Raw genomic sequence first — 21,061 nt, 5'->3', positions numbered from 1 at the left:
TATAGAAATATTTCAAATGCTCAAAATACTTAAAAATTGTCTGTGTGTGAAATACTTAAAATACTTAAAAAAAGAAATCTTCTGCTTGTTGAGTTGTTTGTTTTATAGATTTTGAACCACAAGCATATGATTGTGATGTAAAGGCCATATTTGAACTTTGGCTCTTGTTAATTATTGACAAATTACAGTGATTAACACCTTTAGAAAACAAACCGTGTTTTTCATGAAAACTTTTTAGAAAGAAAAAAAAATACGTGTTTTTTGTGAAAACTTTTTTGGGAGAAAACAAACAAACATGTTTTTTGTGGAAACTTTTTTTTTTCCCACCAGATTGCCAAAGTAATCAAGAGTATAGTAACATCTTCTGAAAGACCATTATGTGTCCATGTACTTTCAAAAGTTGTTTATTTTTGGCCAACTAAGCAAGTTTAATAACGGTTAGAAAAAATGCTCTACACTCATTTATTTAGGATTACAAGTCTTTCCTTTCAATGTTATGCCATCATTAAACATACATTATGCAAGAATAAATCTGCCTATTGCAGGTCTTTCTTTAGGCCTGAAATGTTATCTAAATTATTAATTAGACATTAATTAATTTATCCAGACCATAATCAACTCTCGATGTCATCGCTAGCCTGCTATTTTTTCTAGGTTAGAATCCTATCTGCTGCTCAACGGTCATTGATAATTACATCAAAAAGTGGATAATCGAGACTGTTTTTTATAGTACCGACTTTAGTAATGATGATCGAGGCTAGACCCAAAATTCAATCGCTAAAATCTTAGTTCAGAGTGGATCAATTCCCTTTACATTATCTAGCTTTTAACTATTATAATAAGAACTGCCAGCTCTTTATCTAATCTCCCATAATGTATCTATAATGACTGAGCATTTTATAAGAATTTTAATGATTAATTTTTATGTTCTTGCAAACTAAGGATATATTCTCATCAATAATGTTGATGGGTTAGACCCTCAATTCTTACTTTATAACAAATATTACAAACTTTTAAAGATATGTGATTTTTATAGAAGAGTATGTACAAGTCTTTATGCTGGATGGGGTGGGGGGTATCCAAATGGTTAATGCGCGCATTGGATCATAAGGTATGTCATTGAGTCAACAGGCGTGGTTTTGATTCCCCACTTTTATGTGACGAGGAGTAGGGTCAACTGTCCAACCTTGTGGGTTTTTTCCAGGTCCTCCGGTTTCCCCCAACTGCTGAAGACCCCATGTTAGTCCTGAATTTACCTAGTTTGTATTAAGAGGATGTTAAACCCCATCTCTCTCTCTCTCTCTCTCTCTCTCTCTCTCTCTCTCTCTTGTGCTGGACTTGTCCTCCAATGACCTATTTTTGGTCTATTTTTGACAATATCACACTCAATGTAAGTGAACATAACTATACTACCTGTTTTTCTAATAATATTACATAGACATCAAAAGTTATTCATCTCTGTCTTGACATTCAAAAGCAGGATGAAAAAACGAGATCCCATGTATACGTTAGTGTGCACGTAAAATATCCCGTGGCAGTTGAAAATCGATATAAGAGTAAGCCATAGTGCCATTACCTGGGCAAAATTTCCCTCATAATACACTGTATGGCGTATGCCTGTCTTCATTAGCTCGGTCGGAGCAGAATATTAGGACATTGAACCCCATTTCGTTTCATTAATCTGTAATCTGATGAATTCAGAAAATTTGCTCATCTTTAGGTCTAGAAATAATTATTTAGTTGTATTTGTACCTGACAAAATCTCAAGACATCAAACTGTTACCTGATATTTTTGATCTTTGTGCAGGACATGAATAAAAGACAAATCTGTGCTAAAATGAAATGTCAGACACCTGAGAGATTCTTCCTTGACAAAGCCTTAATTTGTGTAAGGTGCCTTATTTCCTGGTTGGCTTATCTTAAAACTTTATGGGAAAATTGTATTTAATTGAGAATTAAATGGTAAAAATTGACATTAAGCTCTATTAACCTAGAAGAACTAAATTCATGTATCTATTTTGAACTAAATAAAACCATGTCTGGATATATTAAAAAGAAATTACACATTGGATCAATCAAGTTTCAAAGCTTTATTTTTACCTTTATCAAAGATGTTCGGTTTCTTTAATTTTTGCCCCACATTTTTAAACCCTTGCAGGTTATGACACAGATACATAAAACAACATGTCAGAACCCAGACTCTGCAATTAGTTTCTTGTTATTTATTGACACAAAAATTATATGCAAAGAGAAGAAGTGTCAGAGATTTCTTTAATATGATTCATGATTTTTTTTTCAACAAGTTCCAGATGAACATTTAACTGAATAAATTTTAGAATTTCTTATCAATCATTACAGTTGCATTATAATTCAAAAAGGTCAATTCACCTTGATTTTGAAAATTTTTCATTTCAAACACAGAATTTTGTTGAAATAATGTGGTATTTTTTGTCTGTCTGTGTCAACCATTTAATACTCAACCAGAATATGGCAGGAGACTTATAGAGGTCCAAGCTATTATTACAGTTAGCTAAACGTAGTGATGGGTGTCATGCATGGGGCAGGGTGTGGTTACTCTTTCTAGAACACTTGATACATATATTATTTGAGAAGTTCACATGGCCAATCCCTGGTCTGCAGTCTAAACGATTATACATATTGGAATGAGTCACCCTGGCTCAGTGAATAAGCCTCTGCTTCACACCAAGAGGTTCCATTTTAAGGCAATGAACAGTGTTGAGTTGTTTTGATAGGAGGAAAAACTGAGGTTCCGTGTATACATTGGTTTTCACACGCAGGGAGGACATTAAACCTCATTTAATTTCATAAGTTTCATATTTGCTTCCACGGATGGACATTCTTCAGAATATAAAGATTATGAGAAAAGTCTGTGCCAATATGTTAAATTCACGATTGTAAATGTTAAAATTTGTATTAAAATATAGTTTGTATTAAAACATGAGTCATTCAGTGCTCATTGCTTCACATGTTTGGCGGGGGTGATTGGTCTTAGGTGTGTGCTTTAGATCATGAGTCAATTGGCGTGGTTTCGATTCCCAGCTTATACATGACAAGAAGTATGGTCGTCTGTTCAACCTCGAGGGGTTTCTCCAGAATCGCTGGTTTCCTCCCACTGTCATTTAATGAGCCCTATGCGCAAGTGAATGTATGAAATAAAATTGAACCATGTGTTCATCCCAAAATGACTTAGTTTCCAGTCTCTCTCTCTCTCTCTCTCTCTCTCTCTCTCTCTCTCTCTCTCATATTTATAAAAGCATGCCTTTATAGTAAGTATGAAACTGGTTGTAAAATAGACTATAATCATAATATAACCCCACGTGCCCATGTTTCTAGACATAATCTATTTTCTGTGGTCATTTCAGAAATAATGATCGGCCACCATAGCCTGAGAACTCTCATTGATTCAATATTTTGTTACGTTGAGAAGACAAACTATACATTGTAGTCATTTTATAAATGGTGTACACCCAAATTTACAGGACAGTAAAGTGGACACTCATTCTAAGCGTCCAGTTATTTATATTTGCACAACCAAGTAAACCATGGGGCTAATTTCATTATAGCACTGTTTAGTCATACCAAATATATACAACTTTAAATAGCTAGACCTCTTAGATTTTGGTAAATTATAATATTGTCAATTTGATTTGATTATATATGTTAATTTGGTTGATGGGAAGTCAATCCTGTTAAAAACTGTATGTCAATAGAAAAAAAAAGCCAGTTGTGAGATTTAACTAAAATTATGTTTCACTGCTGACATAAGCCAAAAATGAAACTACATATAAATTCAGTCAACTAGTCGATTTCTGCTCAATCTTTAGAGCTTGTTTTATCGTTAATCAGAATAACAGATTAAATCATCCTAATTCAATACTTTATTTTATACTACAAAGAAGGTTAGTTTCTTTAATAAAATAAAACCAAGTACGAACAATCCAAACCAATAGACAAAAATTTAAGTACTAAAAAAAACGGTATAGGCAAAATAGTGTAATCAGCAAATGGACAATTCACCGTGTACAAAATGCACGACAAACAGTGGTAACAGGTATCCAGAGAAGAGTAAGCGGGCTATACTATATACCGGAAAACAAACGGAAAATGCCGGAAAAACACTAAATACTGGAAAAAAAACACTAAATACCGGAAAAAACACTAAATACTGGAAAACACCCTAAATAGGTAACCCAGAGAAGGGCTATACTATAAACCGGAAACTAACCCTAACCTTAACCCAGGCACACAGAGGACCAGGCTCCGGGTTACCTATTTGGGTGTCAGTCACTCGGTTACCTATTTAGGGTAATTTCCGGTATTTAGTGTGTTTTCCGGTTTTTAGTGTTTTTCCAGTGTTTTCCAATATTCAGTATAAAATGGTGTTTTCCAGTAGTTTTCCGGTGTTTATAGAGCTCACTCCATCACTAATGGAAATATAACACATATCATATCAACCTCAAGTACGGTAGTTTATTTTAACCTAAATCAAGGTTGTTTTACCTCCTTTAACACTCAATTCACAGAATCATTGTCTTTTTCTTTTTCCAGAAAAAGATGTTGATGTTTTCAATGGCAAACAGTCCAAGACAAACAGCAGCAATAAATCGTCCAATAAAAGTTCCAAATCATCAGGGGTAAGTTGTCATTTATTATTTATGTAACCAATACATGTTTTATTAATAATCTGTGTTCTTATTGCAAATGCTGAAAAAGCTTCTCTATAGAGGTTTGGGGTTGGTTTGTTTTAATCTGTTATGATTGCCTTTAATGAGAACAATAACTTCCACATGGTTCCTGGTATTTAACCTTGTTGCTCATTTGCTGCTTTTATTGAACAATTAATCTGAAATTTGCTATCCAAAAAATTACACAGAGTTGTAAGATAATTAAACTTGCTGTTAGCTAATGACAAAAGATAGAGAATAATGATAATTGTATCGTAATACCGGTATGCAAACTTGATGCTTAAAGGCCCAACATGGTGGAATAAAAGTTAAATTGATGCTGCCATAAATAAAGTAATAGTTTTGTTTATCTCTTTTGCACACTCTGGCCTATTCTTCCGGATTTATTTTTGATGCTCATCCTACGTGCTCAATAACAACCGTCTTTATGTTAAAATAGTACCCCCATTTTTGACTTCTGAGATATGTGATTGATCCAGTTTGTTGGGCCTTTAAAAATAAATTTAACGTTAATTTTTTGGGGCTGAGGTCTGAGTTAAATATAATTTATAATTAAATTGTGTTGTGTATTATTTGACATACAGTGTGTCTGTATGTGGTAATGTTATGTCTTGTATAATTATATCTCTTTGCATATATATTATATTTATATTAGTCATCAAACTAACTTCATAATACATTATATACAAAATATATATCAATTATATGCTAATATTCAATTTGGGGGCGGAGAGGGGGCACCTTTTTCTGCTTTAATAGCCTCACTATCTTGCTCAAAATTACTTTCAAATGTGGAATTGAATTGAAATATCCAGTTTAAGAATTAAAGTCAATAGAGTTGGTCTCATTTGGTTATCGGGTCTGATGAATCTCGGATCAATTCAACCCGATTAATTCAGAATTTGGACGTTTCAGACCAAATAAACATAGTTTTTGTTCCACTAGTAAAAGTATTATACTGTATAAAACGATTAATATTCTTAAAAGCATTTTTAAAAGATGACTATAACTTTTAATCAATTAAATCTAATACTTGAAGATAAGCAAAAAAGATTTTGTTGTTGGATGTGTTGTTGACGAATGAAAGATGAATAAGATTAGCTACCAAACATTGTCTTTGATAAATGATAATATAGATTATTCAGAATAATCTAAATCGTCATTAGTCTTATATTTTACATTATTTAAATCTGGACTTCCTGAGATTTTGTCAGGCTGATGTAGTTGGGCAATAAGGGTGTTGATTCCAGGCATTGGCAGAGAAAAACCCAGTTGTGTGGGAGGGACGAAATACCATGCTTCATTCATGTACACATTATCATGCATGTAAAAATTCTTTGAAAGTTGGTAATTGAAAAAGAGGAGGCAAAAATGCAAAGTTAAACTTGGTTAAATTGTACATGTTACCATGGTAATAAAAATAAAGAATTACGATTTTTCTGTCTTATAATGACCAAGTGTTGTGTTGACAAGATATTAAGCTCCTTTCCACTTCTAATAAACATGCCCTCTAAATCTCATAAACCTAATACAATTAGAAAATGAAACATAAAACCTGTGATTATTCCTTGCATATTGCATGGTTCTTAAAGATGTGCCAGAGTATCATATTGAACAGTACGTAGCATGGGGAGAAGCATGTCTGAGAATTGTTATGTAATGTAGGAATATATTTAATGATTGAAAGATAAGCTATTTTGATTATTTTGGGATATTCTTGTGACCCTAAGAAAAATACCAGTAGATCTATCAATTATACAAATTCATCACTAATTGCATAGGAGTCAGACATAATATCTAATTTCTTATTAGATAAGGCATGTGCATTTTGACTTAACTGTTAGCATTAATCATTTAAAATGCACCCCTTTCCGATGAGATACAACATTTTGGAATATTGAAATGTTCAAGAAACTTAACATATGACATTTTAGTAGTGCAGTGACAAAATGCTTTAATTTGCTGGATTATTATTTTTGGAACAAGTTTTGTATGTATGCATACTAAATGCTTGAATTAACTCGTAATGAAGCATAAATAATAGTTTTTGAATCATTATTTTTTTAGATTTTATGCATTAACAAAGTTATTATTTATTATCCATGCTTTATCAATTTTATAAATGCAGCTTACAATAATGTGAGACTGGATAATATTGTCAAACCAACAACTCAAGACTTGCATTATCTTGTAGATGCTTATTCAATTTTTTTTCAGTTATTTAATTAATATCCAGTGTGCTGTAGTCTAAGGGCCTTTATTCACAAATGTTTGAAAAACTAGAAAGACTTCTTTGATATTTGGAAAAAAATAAAAGTTTGATGTGTTGATTTGTCTACATATAAGATTTTATCCACACAAATAGAGCCAATATTAGATATAGGGTAACTGATTTTGTCTTCTACTGTCAACAATTTCAGAGCCATAAATGAAGTTAGAATTAGTAAACAAACTAATTCCCACTTTATATTTCAAATTATTTCAGAGCCATAAATGAAGTTAGAATTAGTAAACAAACTGACTCACACTTTATATTTCAAATGGAAATCAGATCGAAATAACAGATCGGATCAACCCAATTAAACACTATTTTGATCTGAATCAAAGAGATTTAACTCCTTAAAGGATACTGCATTTTCATTTACTAGAAACAGAGCTATGAATTAAACTATCGGCAAATGAAAAAGGGGTACCTTTAAAATATTTTACTTTTAGCTTTCATGTAAAAATCCTGTTATGTATAATTATTAACTTTATAATTAGCTTTTAGAACTAATTAATTTAATTAAATAAACTATAACAATGTTTATGCCACTATAGAGAAATGGGCGACGAGAATCGGCGTTTACACCACCCACCACGCATTTGGAACCACCGCCGCAACGACAACGTCGAGGCTCCTTACAGTTACCATTTTCCTTCTTCCCTAAAAATGATGGTGGCAGTACCAAATATGGTGAAGGGGTTAAATTCCCTGATGATACCTTTGTAAGTTATGGTGGGATTTACCAGTAGATTTCCTCTGAAAGCATGATTTCATAAAATTTAATTTTTCCTTTTTTTTTTCCAATTCATTTTTGTTTTATCCCTTTTCCATCATATTTACTAATCACTGATTTTTCATTTTCCTTTATTTTACGATTTTTCAGTCTTGTGTGACCTTTGACTATCCATTTCTGCAAAATACCTTGCAATAACTTACCTCTTTCTTGGAAGAAATTATCAAACTGATTTGAGTATCCGTGTGAGACCCTTGACTATCAATTTCCTCAAAACACCTTACAATAGAATACCTCTTTCTATGAAGACATTTTGAGACTACTTTTATTTAATAATTTTATGCTTTCTACAGAATCCTTTTTCTTTATTGTGTGTGCTGTTGTTCTCAACTGACTAATCAATGGAGTTTCTTTATATTGACTGGGATTTCAGGGACTTTTAAATGTTTTGTGAATATTTATTTCATTAATTTTTTTCTTAACTTGCATCCCTTTTGACTGAATAGCTAGGCAAGGATTGAGTATGAAAACAAAATTAAGAAAACATATTTTACTTATTCAACATTATAACAAGCAAGCGCTGTCTTTGAATAACTGTCCTGTAGTGAAACAGAAAATTGCACTGAATAGAACATACTTTATTTAATAAGTTGTCCCTGGTGACATTCTTAGATAACTGCCCTGTAGAAAATTACTGCATATGCATTCATAACTTTATTTGAGTTTCGTTTAGTTGTAGCTAAAGTACACCTTTGGTGTGAATATATAAAAGCATGGTTAGAAACATTATTGCACCTCACACAATAATCTATTCAAGTAATTCACCACAGCCCCCAATTATCATTCCTTGCAATTTATGCATTCATGTTGCAAATTGAAATCACTGTTCACCCGTAAAAAAAACATCCACTTCTTACTAGCTGAATCAAGCTCGCATCACAGCATATAAAGGAGAATAGATCCTCAGTATTTCAACATGAGAAATTTCTCACGCTCCAATGTACCCTCCTCACGCTGCCATATATTTATAACTAATAGAAAAAACCTGCTCAATGAATATGTACGCAGAGTAGTTGAAAGTCATTGCCGATTTAACAATCATGTATTAGTGTGAATCAAAAAAAAACAATTTGTAAACGGCTATTTACAGTTTTAACCAAACCCTTCTTTTTTCTTTGGTAATTTTTTGAAACTTTAATTTCTATTATGTGTTTTTCTGATTTCTTTTGTAATATTTATTGGAATAAAGGTATATGAAATCAATGTGATTGTACTTTTTTTTCTTTTTTTTTTTGTTTGTTTTGTATCTATTAATCATTTTTTTTTATAGATCTACAATTGTAACATTTCCTTCTTTATTATTTACATTATGTATGTGCTTTATTCAATATTATTTATTCTCAACTAATTGATTTTCTTTATTTGTAAGTAAATAATTATAATGATCCTTGATCCTTCCTTTTTAGACCCTCTATTCTAAAACTGTATTTTTTTTATACAGTATATAATATATATATATAGATATAACTTATTTTTATTTTTTATTGTCACACCTTTTTTTTATTTGGTTTTCATATAGAACCAAAGTAACCATTCCAATGTTCATTCTGTGAATATTTTAATATTCTGTGTCATAGTTTGTTTTATAAGGCTAAAATTAATCTTTTAGTTTTAGTTTTTTTAGCCATTATATCCTCCTGGTATTATCTCCATAAATATTTAAACCCAAGACCTGTAAGCTTAGCATTATATAAATAATATCACCCTTGTCTGCTTACACCATCTTATATTAATGGAATGTGTACAAATATATAAGTGTTTTATGTGCTTTTAAAACAATTTATGTTTTATATCATTGTGTTAACATATAGTCTTGATTGATTTGTTACCCCCGGTATATGGCTGCAGGAAATAAAGCAGGTCTTTTGTTTTATTTGTTGAATGAGAGTAACCTAATTTATGAATTAGTTTAACACCATTCCCTGCTGAGTTTTAGATTTTGGAAAGGAAACAAAATAATGACTATGATGTATTTGTCCAATGTAGCCAGGCAGTAGCCGTGGTTGAGGCTGTGATAATGCAAGGGAAATAACTCTATTTAAGTAGTGCTAAGAAAATTGTCTTTACCAAGAAGCTTTAGATTATAGTTCATTTTCTAAATAGTTTATTAAGTACAGTAGTAACAAAAGGTAGTCACTTACTGAAAAAAATTATAATTAAAATGAGTTTTGATAAAAACCCATACATTGAATAGTTTCTTCATTGATAATTCTCAAGAAACTTGGCTAATTTTCTAACACATGAGTATTTATAATTTTAGGGTAGTTTGCGAGGGAATAAGCGAAGTAATTTATCAATAGACGACACATTTGCCTTTCTACCTACAACCAGTCCAGGAGGAACATTATCGTACAGCGAAGGGAAGAAAATCAAAGCTCAAAATAAACTCTCCAACCTCTTTAACCCTCCAAATAAGGTAAGGCATTAGTTATTTATCATATTTCTTTTTCATCCTTATGCATTCTTTTTCCTCTAAAATATTACAGCATAAAAAAGGGCTTAAAATTAAAAACATTACATTAAACTTCAGCCAACAGGGGAAATAACTCTTACATGCCACATACATAGTTTCTAGGATAGCCTAGTGTCTGGTTGCATATTACACACTGTTTAATACATCATGTTCTTGTTTTCATTAAACTTTACAACCTAACACAAAAATACAACTGCAACTCTTTAATATCCACCCCCTCCCCCATGAATTATCCTATATACAGATTTTATGCTAAAATAAAACACGCAACACACAGCAGTAACTTAACACATCCTTATTCTGTACACTCAAGAAATACCTGGAAAACAATGGATGTATTAATGGTCATAAAAGACTAACAGTACCATATTGGAATATATCAGTAAATATTGATAATTCAATATTCAAATTAATTACATACTATTAAGTGAAGGAGAACGAACGACATATAACATGAAGATAGAAATCAAGGAGACGAACCTACAGACTAGACCCCAAAAATATGATCATTGAAATTACTGCCAAAATAACAGGAAAACACACACCATGCCTTGGTGCAAGCGGACATTAAAACCCCTGGTAAGCAACAAGAAAACAGAATTGTCCTAAAAATATACATTACTTCAGTATACAGATATTATTACATCATATAGTCTGATATCATAATCAAATTATTCATTTTTAGTAATACCTAAAAGTATACTACTTCATTAGTCTTCAGTATACAGATATTATTACATCATATTGAAAATATCATTATATCAAATAGTCTGATAACATAATCAAATTATTCATTTTAAAAAATATGAGTAATACCAATATGTGTAGATTTATTATGAAAATTATCAAATAATGAAACTATGTGGATTTAGCATTAACTCATCAATGTATTAATGAAAACAGACAAAAGCAACTTTCAGGCCTAAGGATAGTATGCTTTGCTAGTTTCCAAGAAAATTCACAATTAAATAACCTTTGAAACAATGATACTTCTGTCTGAGGATTGCAGCACACACTACAATTAACAAACAACTAGATGATGAAACACAGACATTGTAAGTTAATAAGGTTAATTTGTAAGCATCCATCAAAATTTAATAAATTAAATGAATTTAATGATATTCATAGAATATAATTAATAATTATATGTACATTATAAATCTATGTGGGACATTAGCTAATGGTGTATATTAGTCTTGTATAACCTGGGCTTCTCAGAATAATTTGTAAGCATCCATCAGCATTTAATAAACCAAATGAATTTAATGATATTCATAGAATATAATTAATAATTATGTAGTTTATAAATCTATGTAGGACATTAGCTAATGGTGTATATTAGTCTTGTATAACCTGGGCTTCTCAGAATAATTTGTAAGCATCCATCAGCATTTAATAAACCAAATGAATTTAATGATATTCATAGAATATAATTAATAATTATGTAGTTTATAAATCTATGTAGGACATTAGCTAATGGTGTATATTAGTCTTGTATAACCTGGGCTTCTCAGAATAATTTTTAAGCAACCATCAGCATTTAATAAACCAAATGAATTTAATGATATTCATAGAATATAATTAATAATTATGTAGTTTATAAATCTATGTAGGACATTAGCTAATGGTTTATGTCTTGTATAACCTGGACTTCTCAGGATAATTCTCATGTCAACATAAACACAAATGTCCATAAAAGGAGTGACACATCATAATTTTGAAACAAACTATAACGTTAAAGTTAAAACCGGATGACATATGACTATTTTATTATTTTAGTGTAAGGACCCGTTGTAATTCATGAATAATTCATAAGATGTCGTTTGACTCAGCTTATTTTTTACAAATTGCTTACTGTCTATCTATAAGTGAAATATAAAACTTGAAATATTATATCGTATGTTTTCTCAAGTTGAACTTCGCCACCAGACAACATGATTCATACTAGTTTTTTTAAATAAAGATGTTTAGAATGGTTGAATGAATATATTATTCAGTAGATTCTAAATGACAATAATCGTTATCTAAAGAAATCTGAATTATTATGCGTGGGTCATTGTGATCTGATGTGTTTACAGTTATTATGGGGGTTGCGCTATAAATAGGAAAGGGCTGGTTGTAGAACTGGTGTTGATTATAAAGTACAAGTTATTTATACTTTAAGGGTCCTATATCTTATCTCCCTTCTTCAGCTTCATTAGCCCAGTTGGTGCAGAAAAGAAGGATGTTAAATCCAATTTCATTTCATTTCTAAACATTGTATGTTATAAATTTTCACTTTTGATAATGGTTTCATGATATATCGAAAATAATAAAAGGGCACCGCCTCTTTGATCTGGGTCAAAAATAAAATTGTCCATTTCATTGGGTTTTGTATGTTGATGTGATAGTTTGAAGTTTTACATCCATAGATAATGCCAGTGTTGAGATATAATGTCATCACAGTGAGCCAAAAATTAATTGTAGGTATACCACCTATTGGAATTGGAGGGTTGTCAAATATTTTTTGCGATATATTGATGAATATTGACCAAAAACAATAACATTTGGAAAGTTTTGCCCATTTATGTCTACCCTACATCAAATTCCAGCAGCCATGAATTATTTTATTTGTCCCATCCAAACAACTAGACGATATTCCTTGCCAGGTTCTCAGTCCAGTGCCACTGACAAGGGGAAAAATCCAGTGGTACTTTTTCGGCCAATAACGAAATGATATGCTGGCTCCCATTTATGTAGATAATTTAGATTTGAAATAATACATGTAATAAATGTACAAGATGTTACCACTATACATAGTTTGATATGACAACATATGTTTTTATATTATATCACATATATAGGCATTATTTCTTTTATATCAATATGTAATTTATGAAGGTTTCTCACCTTCCAAGAGGTGCAGGATTTTATTGAGGTTTTTTTTTGTGGAGAAAGTTTCTACAGATTTCTCAATCTGGTTTCCCTTTGTCTGTGGTGCAGGACAGAGGGCTTGGCAGGGAATATTCTCTAGTTGTTTAGATTGTATGGAAAACATCAACGTTCTGTGTATGCCATTGGCAGCACGTAAATGATCCCATGACAGCTAGAAATCAAAATATATGCCATAGGGCCATTGTCCGAGCAAAAATTCCTTCATAACACACTTTGCCCATCTTCCTGAACCCGGTGACTGCAGAAACGACAGATGATAAATCCCATTAAAAATTCCTGGACTATTACAAAATACTCTACTTTTTATGCATACAATAATTTGTGGAAAAAGTAGCAAGTTTTATACTAAGACTTTAGTATCAATATGGGAAAATTTTATCTTCCTTAATAAAAATAATCTTGCACGCATTCGACACCTTATAGATAAAGATGGAAATACAAAATATAATTACGGTCTTGTATTCTAGATGTGTGTCAAGAAAATCATGTATTAAAGGATATGTTGTATTTATCAAAAATAACATAGCCTTCTTAAATCAATTAATCTTTAGAATTTAAAGATAAGTTCACAAGTAAGAAATGTCTATAAGGCTGACATGAGTCAAAGATTAAGAGAACGTGTTAAAGACATTATTATAATCTGGAGAATCATAGATATTTAATCTGTTTTACTGTAATTATCTGCCTTAGGTTAATCTCTACAAAGGTTGTTTTAGCAATATGATCCTTTTGTTTTACTTTGTGAAAGATTAAGTATTAATTGATTCTCTTTAAAATTTTGGATTAACTTCTCTTCAAGTCTTGATGTCTAATTATCAGAGTGTGTGTGTCACTAACATGTGGATTAAAATTTGCGAAATCAACTTTGGTGGAAGAGGATGTTAATCCTTTATGTTGTAGTAGATTAAAGTTCTTCAAAAAACTTGATCAGGACAGTTTGAGTGATTCTCGAAGTTAGAGCATGTTTCAAGCTGTAGTGGTTATGAATAAGGACATATAAAGTACATACTGATATTAATTCTGGATTTATGTATTTCGGATATTCATGTGGTAGATTGAGTTAAAGTTGGATTAAGAAATGACTTTTAAAACAAGTTGGTTCCTTTATTATATATTAGTAAGTAATATCAATTATTTCTACCTAATTTAAATTTTATAAAGTGAAAATTGTTCAGATTTTCTTGCAGTTATCACAGCTTGTTTTAGGAATATTATTTTAAATTTTAAAGATGTTCTATAGGTATTCGGATTGTAATAATATGACCAAAAATGGCAGAGGAACACTTCTAACTTTAATCCACAATATGGTAACATGTGACCTATCAGACGGTGCAGGAGGACTGCACAACAAAATACAAACAAAACAAATCCTACCAGATACAAAATACAATATTTAAACTGAAAACTCCAAATGTATTCAATGAAAACATCTGTGGTCTGAGGCAGGGCAGGTTTGGTAAAAAATTGTACAGGAATTTTGAGCTTATTGCCTATGTTGTACATGGCAGTAAAATATAAAACACTAAATCTGATAATATGATAATATTTTATCAGATGCTCATAAGATATAACAGATGTAGTTAGAGGTAAAGATGATATAATTCAATCAGGAATTTATAACTTATATTGATAATCTTTGCTTCATAGATAATAAATCAACATGGTTTTTTTCTTACTGCTTATTAATTTGAAAAGTAACCATGCATTATAATAATATGTAAACAGCAGGTGGAACAGCAGGTATTCCCATGTTTTTATTTCAGCTTTATTACGTTATTTACCTGTACTGATTCTGATAAAAAAATAAATTGGCAAATAAATGCAGACCAGACATACCAGTTAATGAAATCATTAAGTGCATACATTGACTTTTTGAAGGTAAAAGTAATATGTAGGCGTATTTTACCCTATGGTGATCTTTTTTTGGGATATGAAATATACAGTTATTCATGCCAACTGTGTTTACAGAGAGCTTTAAACTGCTTATAATGTCAATTATGAGAGATTTTAAATAATCTGCAGAAAATGCAAATTATTGTGAAATTTTTAGTTTATAATATTTTTTTTTATATACTGAATTGATTTGAATCCTTTTGGACTGATATTTCTTTTAGAAGTTCAACTTTGTCCTTTTTGTTGTTTCTTCAAAATCCCTCAAATTACAATTAGCACATTTCAAAATATTTTTTTTTACTTTGATTGGCAATTAGTAATTGAACATATTAACACAATTAAGGTACAATTTTATGGATACACAATTACTGAATTTAATACTAAGCGACTTTTCGACTAGGACACTCTCGTCTTTATCAAGCAAAATAATTGTTAAAATTATACTCTCTTCAAAACCAATAGCAGATAAAATATATTAAAGGTCACTTTGAATTCAGAGATTGTGTGAGATTGTCATATAGTATTGAGATTTAAACCCATATACCTACAGGTACAATACTATAAATATGGTTATAAAGCTCCTTAACCTGGAAATTAATTGTATAAATCAAAGAGATTTAGATTATCTCATAATTCATGGATTATCTATTCACCAAGTACATTTCTGTGAATTGACAGATTTGTTTTGGTTTAATTGGGAGATTAAACACACTGTTAACAGTATTTCTGCTCCACGAAATTATCTAGTAAGAAACAAAAATTCTGATATGAAGCAATAATTGCTATTACCCTAGGTTTGTGGTTCCTCCTTGTCAGTGATGCAGGACCAAGGACCTGGCAAAGGACAACTTATAGCCGTTATTGGCGTGCATGTAAAAGAAACCTTGGCAGTTGAAATTCGATATAAGAGGAGGTTGTAGTGCCGCTGTCTTGACAAAATTTCCCACATAGTACACTGTATGGCGTATGCCCGTCTTCATTTGTCCAGTCAAAGCAGAACAGTAGGACGTTAAACCCCATCTCATTTCATTTCGGCTATTGGGTTTTCTGTATCCAGTTTACCATTATCTCTTGTATCCTGTACTTAACATTGATAGTACTGTAGTTTAATATTTTATTGAGGGGTTGGATGGCCGAATGGTTAGCATGTGCGCGCTGTATCATAAGGTATGTCATTGAGTCAACTGGCATGGTTTTGATTCCCCAGTTGTACGTGACAAGGAGTAGGGTCGCCTGTCCAACCTCTTGGGTTTTCTCCGGGTCCTCCGGTTTCCTCCCACTGCTAAAGACCTCTACGTGCAAGCGACTCATTAAAATAAAATTAAACCATATGTTAGTCCCAAAATGACCTAGTTTGTGTTGAGTGGACATTAAACCCCATCACTCTCTCTCTCTCTCTCTCTCTCTCTCTCTAATATTTTATCGCTGTTTTTGTTAGAAACCATGAACCATTTATTTGTCAATTTCTATTATGGGTGGAGAAGGAAAACCAAATATTTCTTGATGGTCATTTTAATTGTCCATTGTATCAGTGAAGTATTTGCCCCATGTAGGTAATATAAATATTGATTGACCACAGTATGTGTATACAGATTGTATAGAAGTGTCCCTATGTTTTTTATAGGGTAATTGGCAAGTATGGTATGTTGAATTTCTTGTGAAAATAAAATGAAAATACCACTTCTTTTTCTTTGGATCATGTTTCACGTAGTGACATTAGGACCTGTCATTCACGATGTACAGGTATTTAAAGGGTTCATTTGACCCTTTGTTTGACCCTACAGTATGTACCATGCACCCCCCAATAACAATAAAGTCTATAATTGAGATTTAACGGCCTTTATAACGGCAGGTTTTTAATCACTATTTAAAGGGGCACTTGTCCAAGGAACAATAGAGTCACACTTTGAGGACAGCCCAGAGTTAATTTATTTTAGCTTTAGGTGTGCAATGTGATCTAATCCCCCCTCATGCCATTAACCCTTTGTGGTTTTGGTCTTTACTGGATTTTTTCATGGTATTTGGTCAGTTAAAGGGATTAGTAGTGGGTGGTATCAAGAGTTAATAGTAACCGTCCCCGTTATTTTTGTTGACCTGTAAAATCTTGCAGGAGATCCCTAGGCATTTCCACTACTACAAAGCAACTATTCAACCAATTAAAAAGAAATTACTTTGATCTTGAAATTCTAATCACAATTGAATAAGCAATTATTTTATGAAATATAATGGGTTTTAACAGTTTACTTTTCTGCTCCTTTATCTTGCCAGGTCTCCCGATCCTGCACCACTGCAATGGGAAAATTAGGCTAGAAGATCATGCGGAACTTTCGTGGCCAACAATGGGATTCAACCCATTGAGGCAGCGACTCAGCGCCACACTGCTTGGGCTACAGTAGGTTCCTCAACCAATATATTAATTAATTTAAGGCAATTACACAGATAACATAATAAACGTCAGAAATATATGATCATGTTTTAAATTCATAGACAGCTAAAACTGAAATTTGTTTTGAAATGACATTTAATTTGCTGATGAATTTTCATTTTCATTTATCAATTTATCTATTCAAATCATGGATTGCAGCTACAAAGTTAATAATAAGATTGTTCATGTATGAAAATCTTGTAGTCCTTGTGCCAACAAAAGGTTATTATTACAAGGGTGACCCTCTCCAAGAAGAAAAAAGTTATGCATTTTTAACCAAGCACATTGGTAACAGTTTAAAAAACAAAACAAGTTCCAACATTCTTTAAAACAGCCGTGGTGTAGGGTAGATACAGAAAAAAACTCAAACAGTACTCGAGGACGATGTTAATTGTGTTTAAAATACTATTTACTCTGCACAGAGTTGTCAATTACTATCTATCTTAACTTATATTGGCTTTAGGTAACCTTTAGTTATCCCCCCTTTGTAATTCTATGTTTATATTGTAAACTTTTAAGTAATTGTAATTAAACCAAATACTTCAAGTGTACTTGATGAGAAGCTTTTAGATCAATTGAAGGTTGTGTTATTTATTTCATGAAATAGTAGAGACGTACACCGTCGGTCTGTGTTAGTCGATGATTATTGTACACATATACCAATTTATGGGTTGAAATTAGTCAGGCAATTACTGTTTGGGCAATTTGTTAACTGATGTATATTTTAGAAAAAAGCTTTTTAAATTAACAAATTAAATTGATTTCTGTTATAATAACAGACACAAATGTGTCATATTAATTATTTGTGCGCACTGAGAATTTTAATAATTTGTTGTAAATTGAGATAGATTTTTTTAATAATGATATTATGAGGTATTCAAATGATCAAATGAAATTGCTTTCTGTTATTTATCGATCTCATAAAATATATCAATTACAGTACATTAATTTTTTGTTTGTCGTGCAATGATGGTTTAAAGATTGTAAATTGAGATTGACTCTTTTGTTTGTTTTTTATTTCTTAAATGAAATTATTAGGTATTCAAATTATAAAAAAATAGGTTAATGTTATTTACTAACTTGAAAATATGAAAAAAAAAATTTTTATTGTGAGAGGTAATTTTATGTATCTTATTTTTTTTGTTTTTTTAAAAAATGAATTATTAGGTATTCAAATTATCAAAAATATAGGTTAATGTTATTTACTAACTTGAAATATATTGTGAGAGACAGTTTTGTATATCTGTTATTTTATTTACTTGAGAATTATGAAAATTTCTGAGTTTTTTTAATGTGAAAGGTAGAGTAATATATCTTATTCAAAACATGATAAGCTGTCACTAAGTTCAATAGTTCTATTATAAAGATAGTGAAATGGATTTTACTCCATGGCAACAGATGGGAGACTCCACAAGTTGTTTTTTGTTTGCCAAGTTATTTCCCATAGCAAAATGTTTGTACCTTGACAGCTGCATACATTTGTGTTACTACACTATGAATAATGATTATTGGTGGTGACAAAGCACCGCTTCATAATTGTGTTAATGCATGCGCGTTGCATCATGAGTTCTGTCATTGAGTCAGGTGGCATGGTTTTGATTCCCCGCTTGTACATAACATTCGTGGGGTTTTCCAGGTCCTCTGGTTTCCTCCCACAGCTAAAGACCCCCTCCCTACTCACAAGTAATTAATTGAAATAAAATTGAACCATGTGTTAGTTCCAAAATGATATAATTTGTGTCAAGAGGATGTTAAACGGTGTCTCTCTCTCTCTCTCTCTCTCTCTCTCTCTCCCTCCCTCCCTCCCTCTCTCTCTCTCTCTCTCTCTCTCTCTCTCAGTATGCTTGATCTGTCTCATTTTTTATAAAACAACCATCACCATAATCTCAGATGTAAGAGTGAGGTGTTCATCAAGATCAATACCATTTTGTTCAATTTTTAAAAAGTATCAACAGTAATAGTCTTTTGTCACCTATGAACTTTTTAAAAGAAACTTCTCCATTTGATAAATTTATTTCCCAGGGAAAAATAATTCACCTTCATACAAATCTTCTTTGATGATTGCCAACTTGTTGGAAGGAACAATATCTGAAAGGATGTGATGTTGATATTGAATTAAGTTTAAAGGAAGTTAGTGGGCAATGGATGAAACAAAGAAAATTGATCAAAAACTCATTTATTTGATGTAAAGTTGACTGTTGTCTTAAATAAAATTTGTTTTGATTCCTTTTAATAAAGCTTCAAATAAGACAGCAATTTTCACGTAAGATCACAAAACAACACTTGTACAGAGATCTAGCCTACTTTGTGAATTGTTTTTTTTTATTTTTATTTTTATCTAAATTAGAAATATGTTGACAAGTAAGAAAAAGCAAATGGGTGGGAGAATTAGGTGAACAATGTTTTTTTTTTTTAAAAAAAAAAGAAGACAGCATATGTCTAACCTAAAGTTTTGAAATGACCAACAAATAGATGAGCCATTTTGGATTTTGTTTAAACAGTTGGTTTTGAAAATACCTTCTAGATATAAACCTCTAAGGTGATTAATCAACCCAATAATGTACAGTAGAACTAATATTTATCTACATGTTCATATCTATTGATGTAGATATGTTCATTATATAGGACTTTATCATAGTTTTGGACGACTGACATGACTTTATTATTATAAGATAGAGACCGAATTCTATACATTATTCAAGTAACCAAAACACACTAATTCCAGAGATATTATTACAGACATTTCTTGTATGTTGTATATGTCAGTTTATTGTTTATGTAAAGGACATTGGGTATATTAATATGGAATGAAACCATGGCATGCTTCATTAAAGGATAACATTAATGTTAAGTCTATAATGTATACAAGTTTGCTTTGGGTTATACATGTAATATTTGATGGTATTAAAAAAGGGAATTAAAGTGTATTGATCTCTTAAAGATACTTCAAGGATAATTAAGGTCAACTATTCTCCCCCAAAAATCCATGTTATCTGAAAACTAGAAAATTCAAATATAACATTCTTAATTAAATGTTAAAGAAATAGTTTTAGCCCATTTGAGTATGTATTATCTGGATTGGCAACTTTAACTAATGAAATCTGTTTTGATGCAATTATGAGATTTTCATGTCACTGCTAAATTAGTTATATAGCTTCTTTCAATGTGGGTAAGAAATAGTACAAAATACCATTTGGACTTGCAATAGCTCCAGCATTCTTTAAAAAAAAAAAAATGATGAATACTTTCTTTTTTATATCAAATTCCATCTGCTGTAACGTATCTGTTTAATTGATGTTTGAATTGACAACAGATTCAAATTTGGAAATGGATCACTTGTTGTTGTGTCTAATGCCTGTATCTTTAACAGAAATAATTTGACCATATTTGGTTATGGCAGTGTAAGAATATTGACAGATATGTAGGCTACATGCCAGTTAATATATAATGTGTTATGTATATTAATATGTTAACAGGGAGATTATTGGTATGTTATGGTCAAGTTATGACCTCTTTAAGCCAAATTCTTTTGATATCTAAAACCTCTTATTATAAGAAGCAATAATATCAC

General features: G+C 31.2%; 1 protein-coding gene across 1 annotated transcript in view; it reads left to right on the top strand.

Moving 5' to 3' along the window:
* The window catches only part of LOC126828201 (pleckstrin homology domain-containing family G member 5), a 180,296-nt gene that overhangs the window by 110,833 nt on the left and 48,402 nt on the right, over window positions 1-21,061 (top strand). The window contains exons 10-12 of the mRNA XM_056102167.1: window positions 4,570-4,655; window positions 7,527-7,694; window positions 10,026-10,181. Coding sequence (XP_055958142.1) covers window positions 4,570-4,655; window positions 7,527-7,694; window positions 10,026-10,181 — 410 coding nt within the window. The remainder of the gene's footprint in view (window positions 1-4,569; window positions 4,656-7,526; window positions 7,695-10,025; window positions 10,182-21,061) is intronic.

The sequence above is a fragment of the Patella vulgata genome, chromosome 7, assembly GCF_932274485.2.
Source record: "Patella vulgata chromosome 7, xgPatVulg1.2, whole genome shotgun sequence".
Classification (NCBI taxonomy): domain Eukaryota; kingdom Metazoa; phylum Mollusca; class Gastropoda; family Patellidae; genus Patella; species Patella vulgata.
This window is presented reverse-complemented; position numbering and strand designations above follow the sequence as displayed.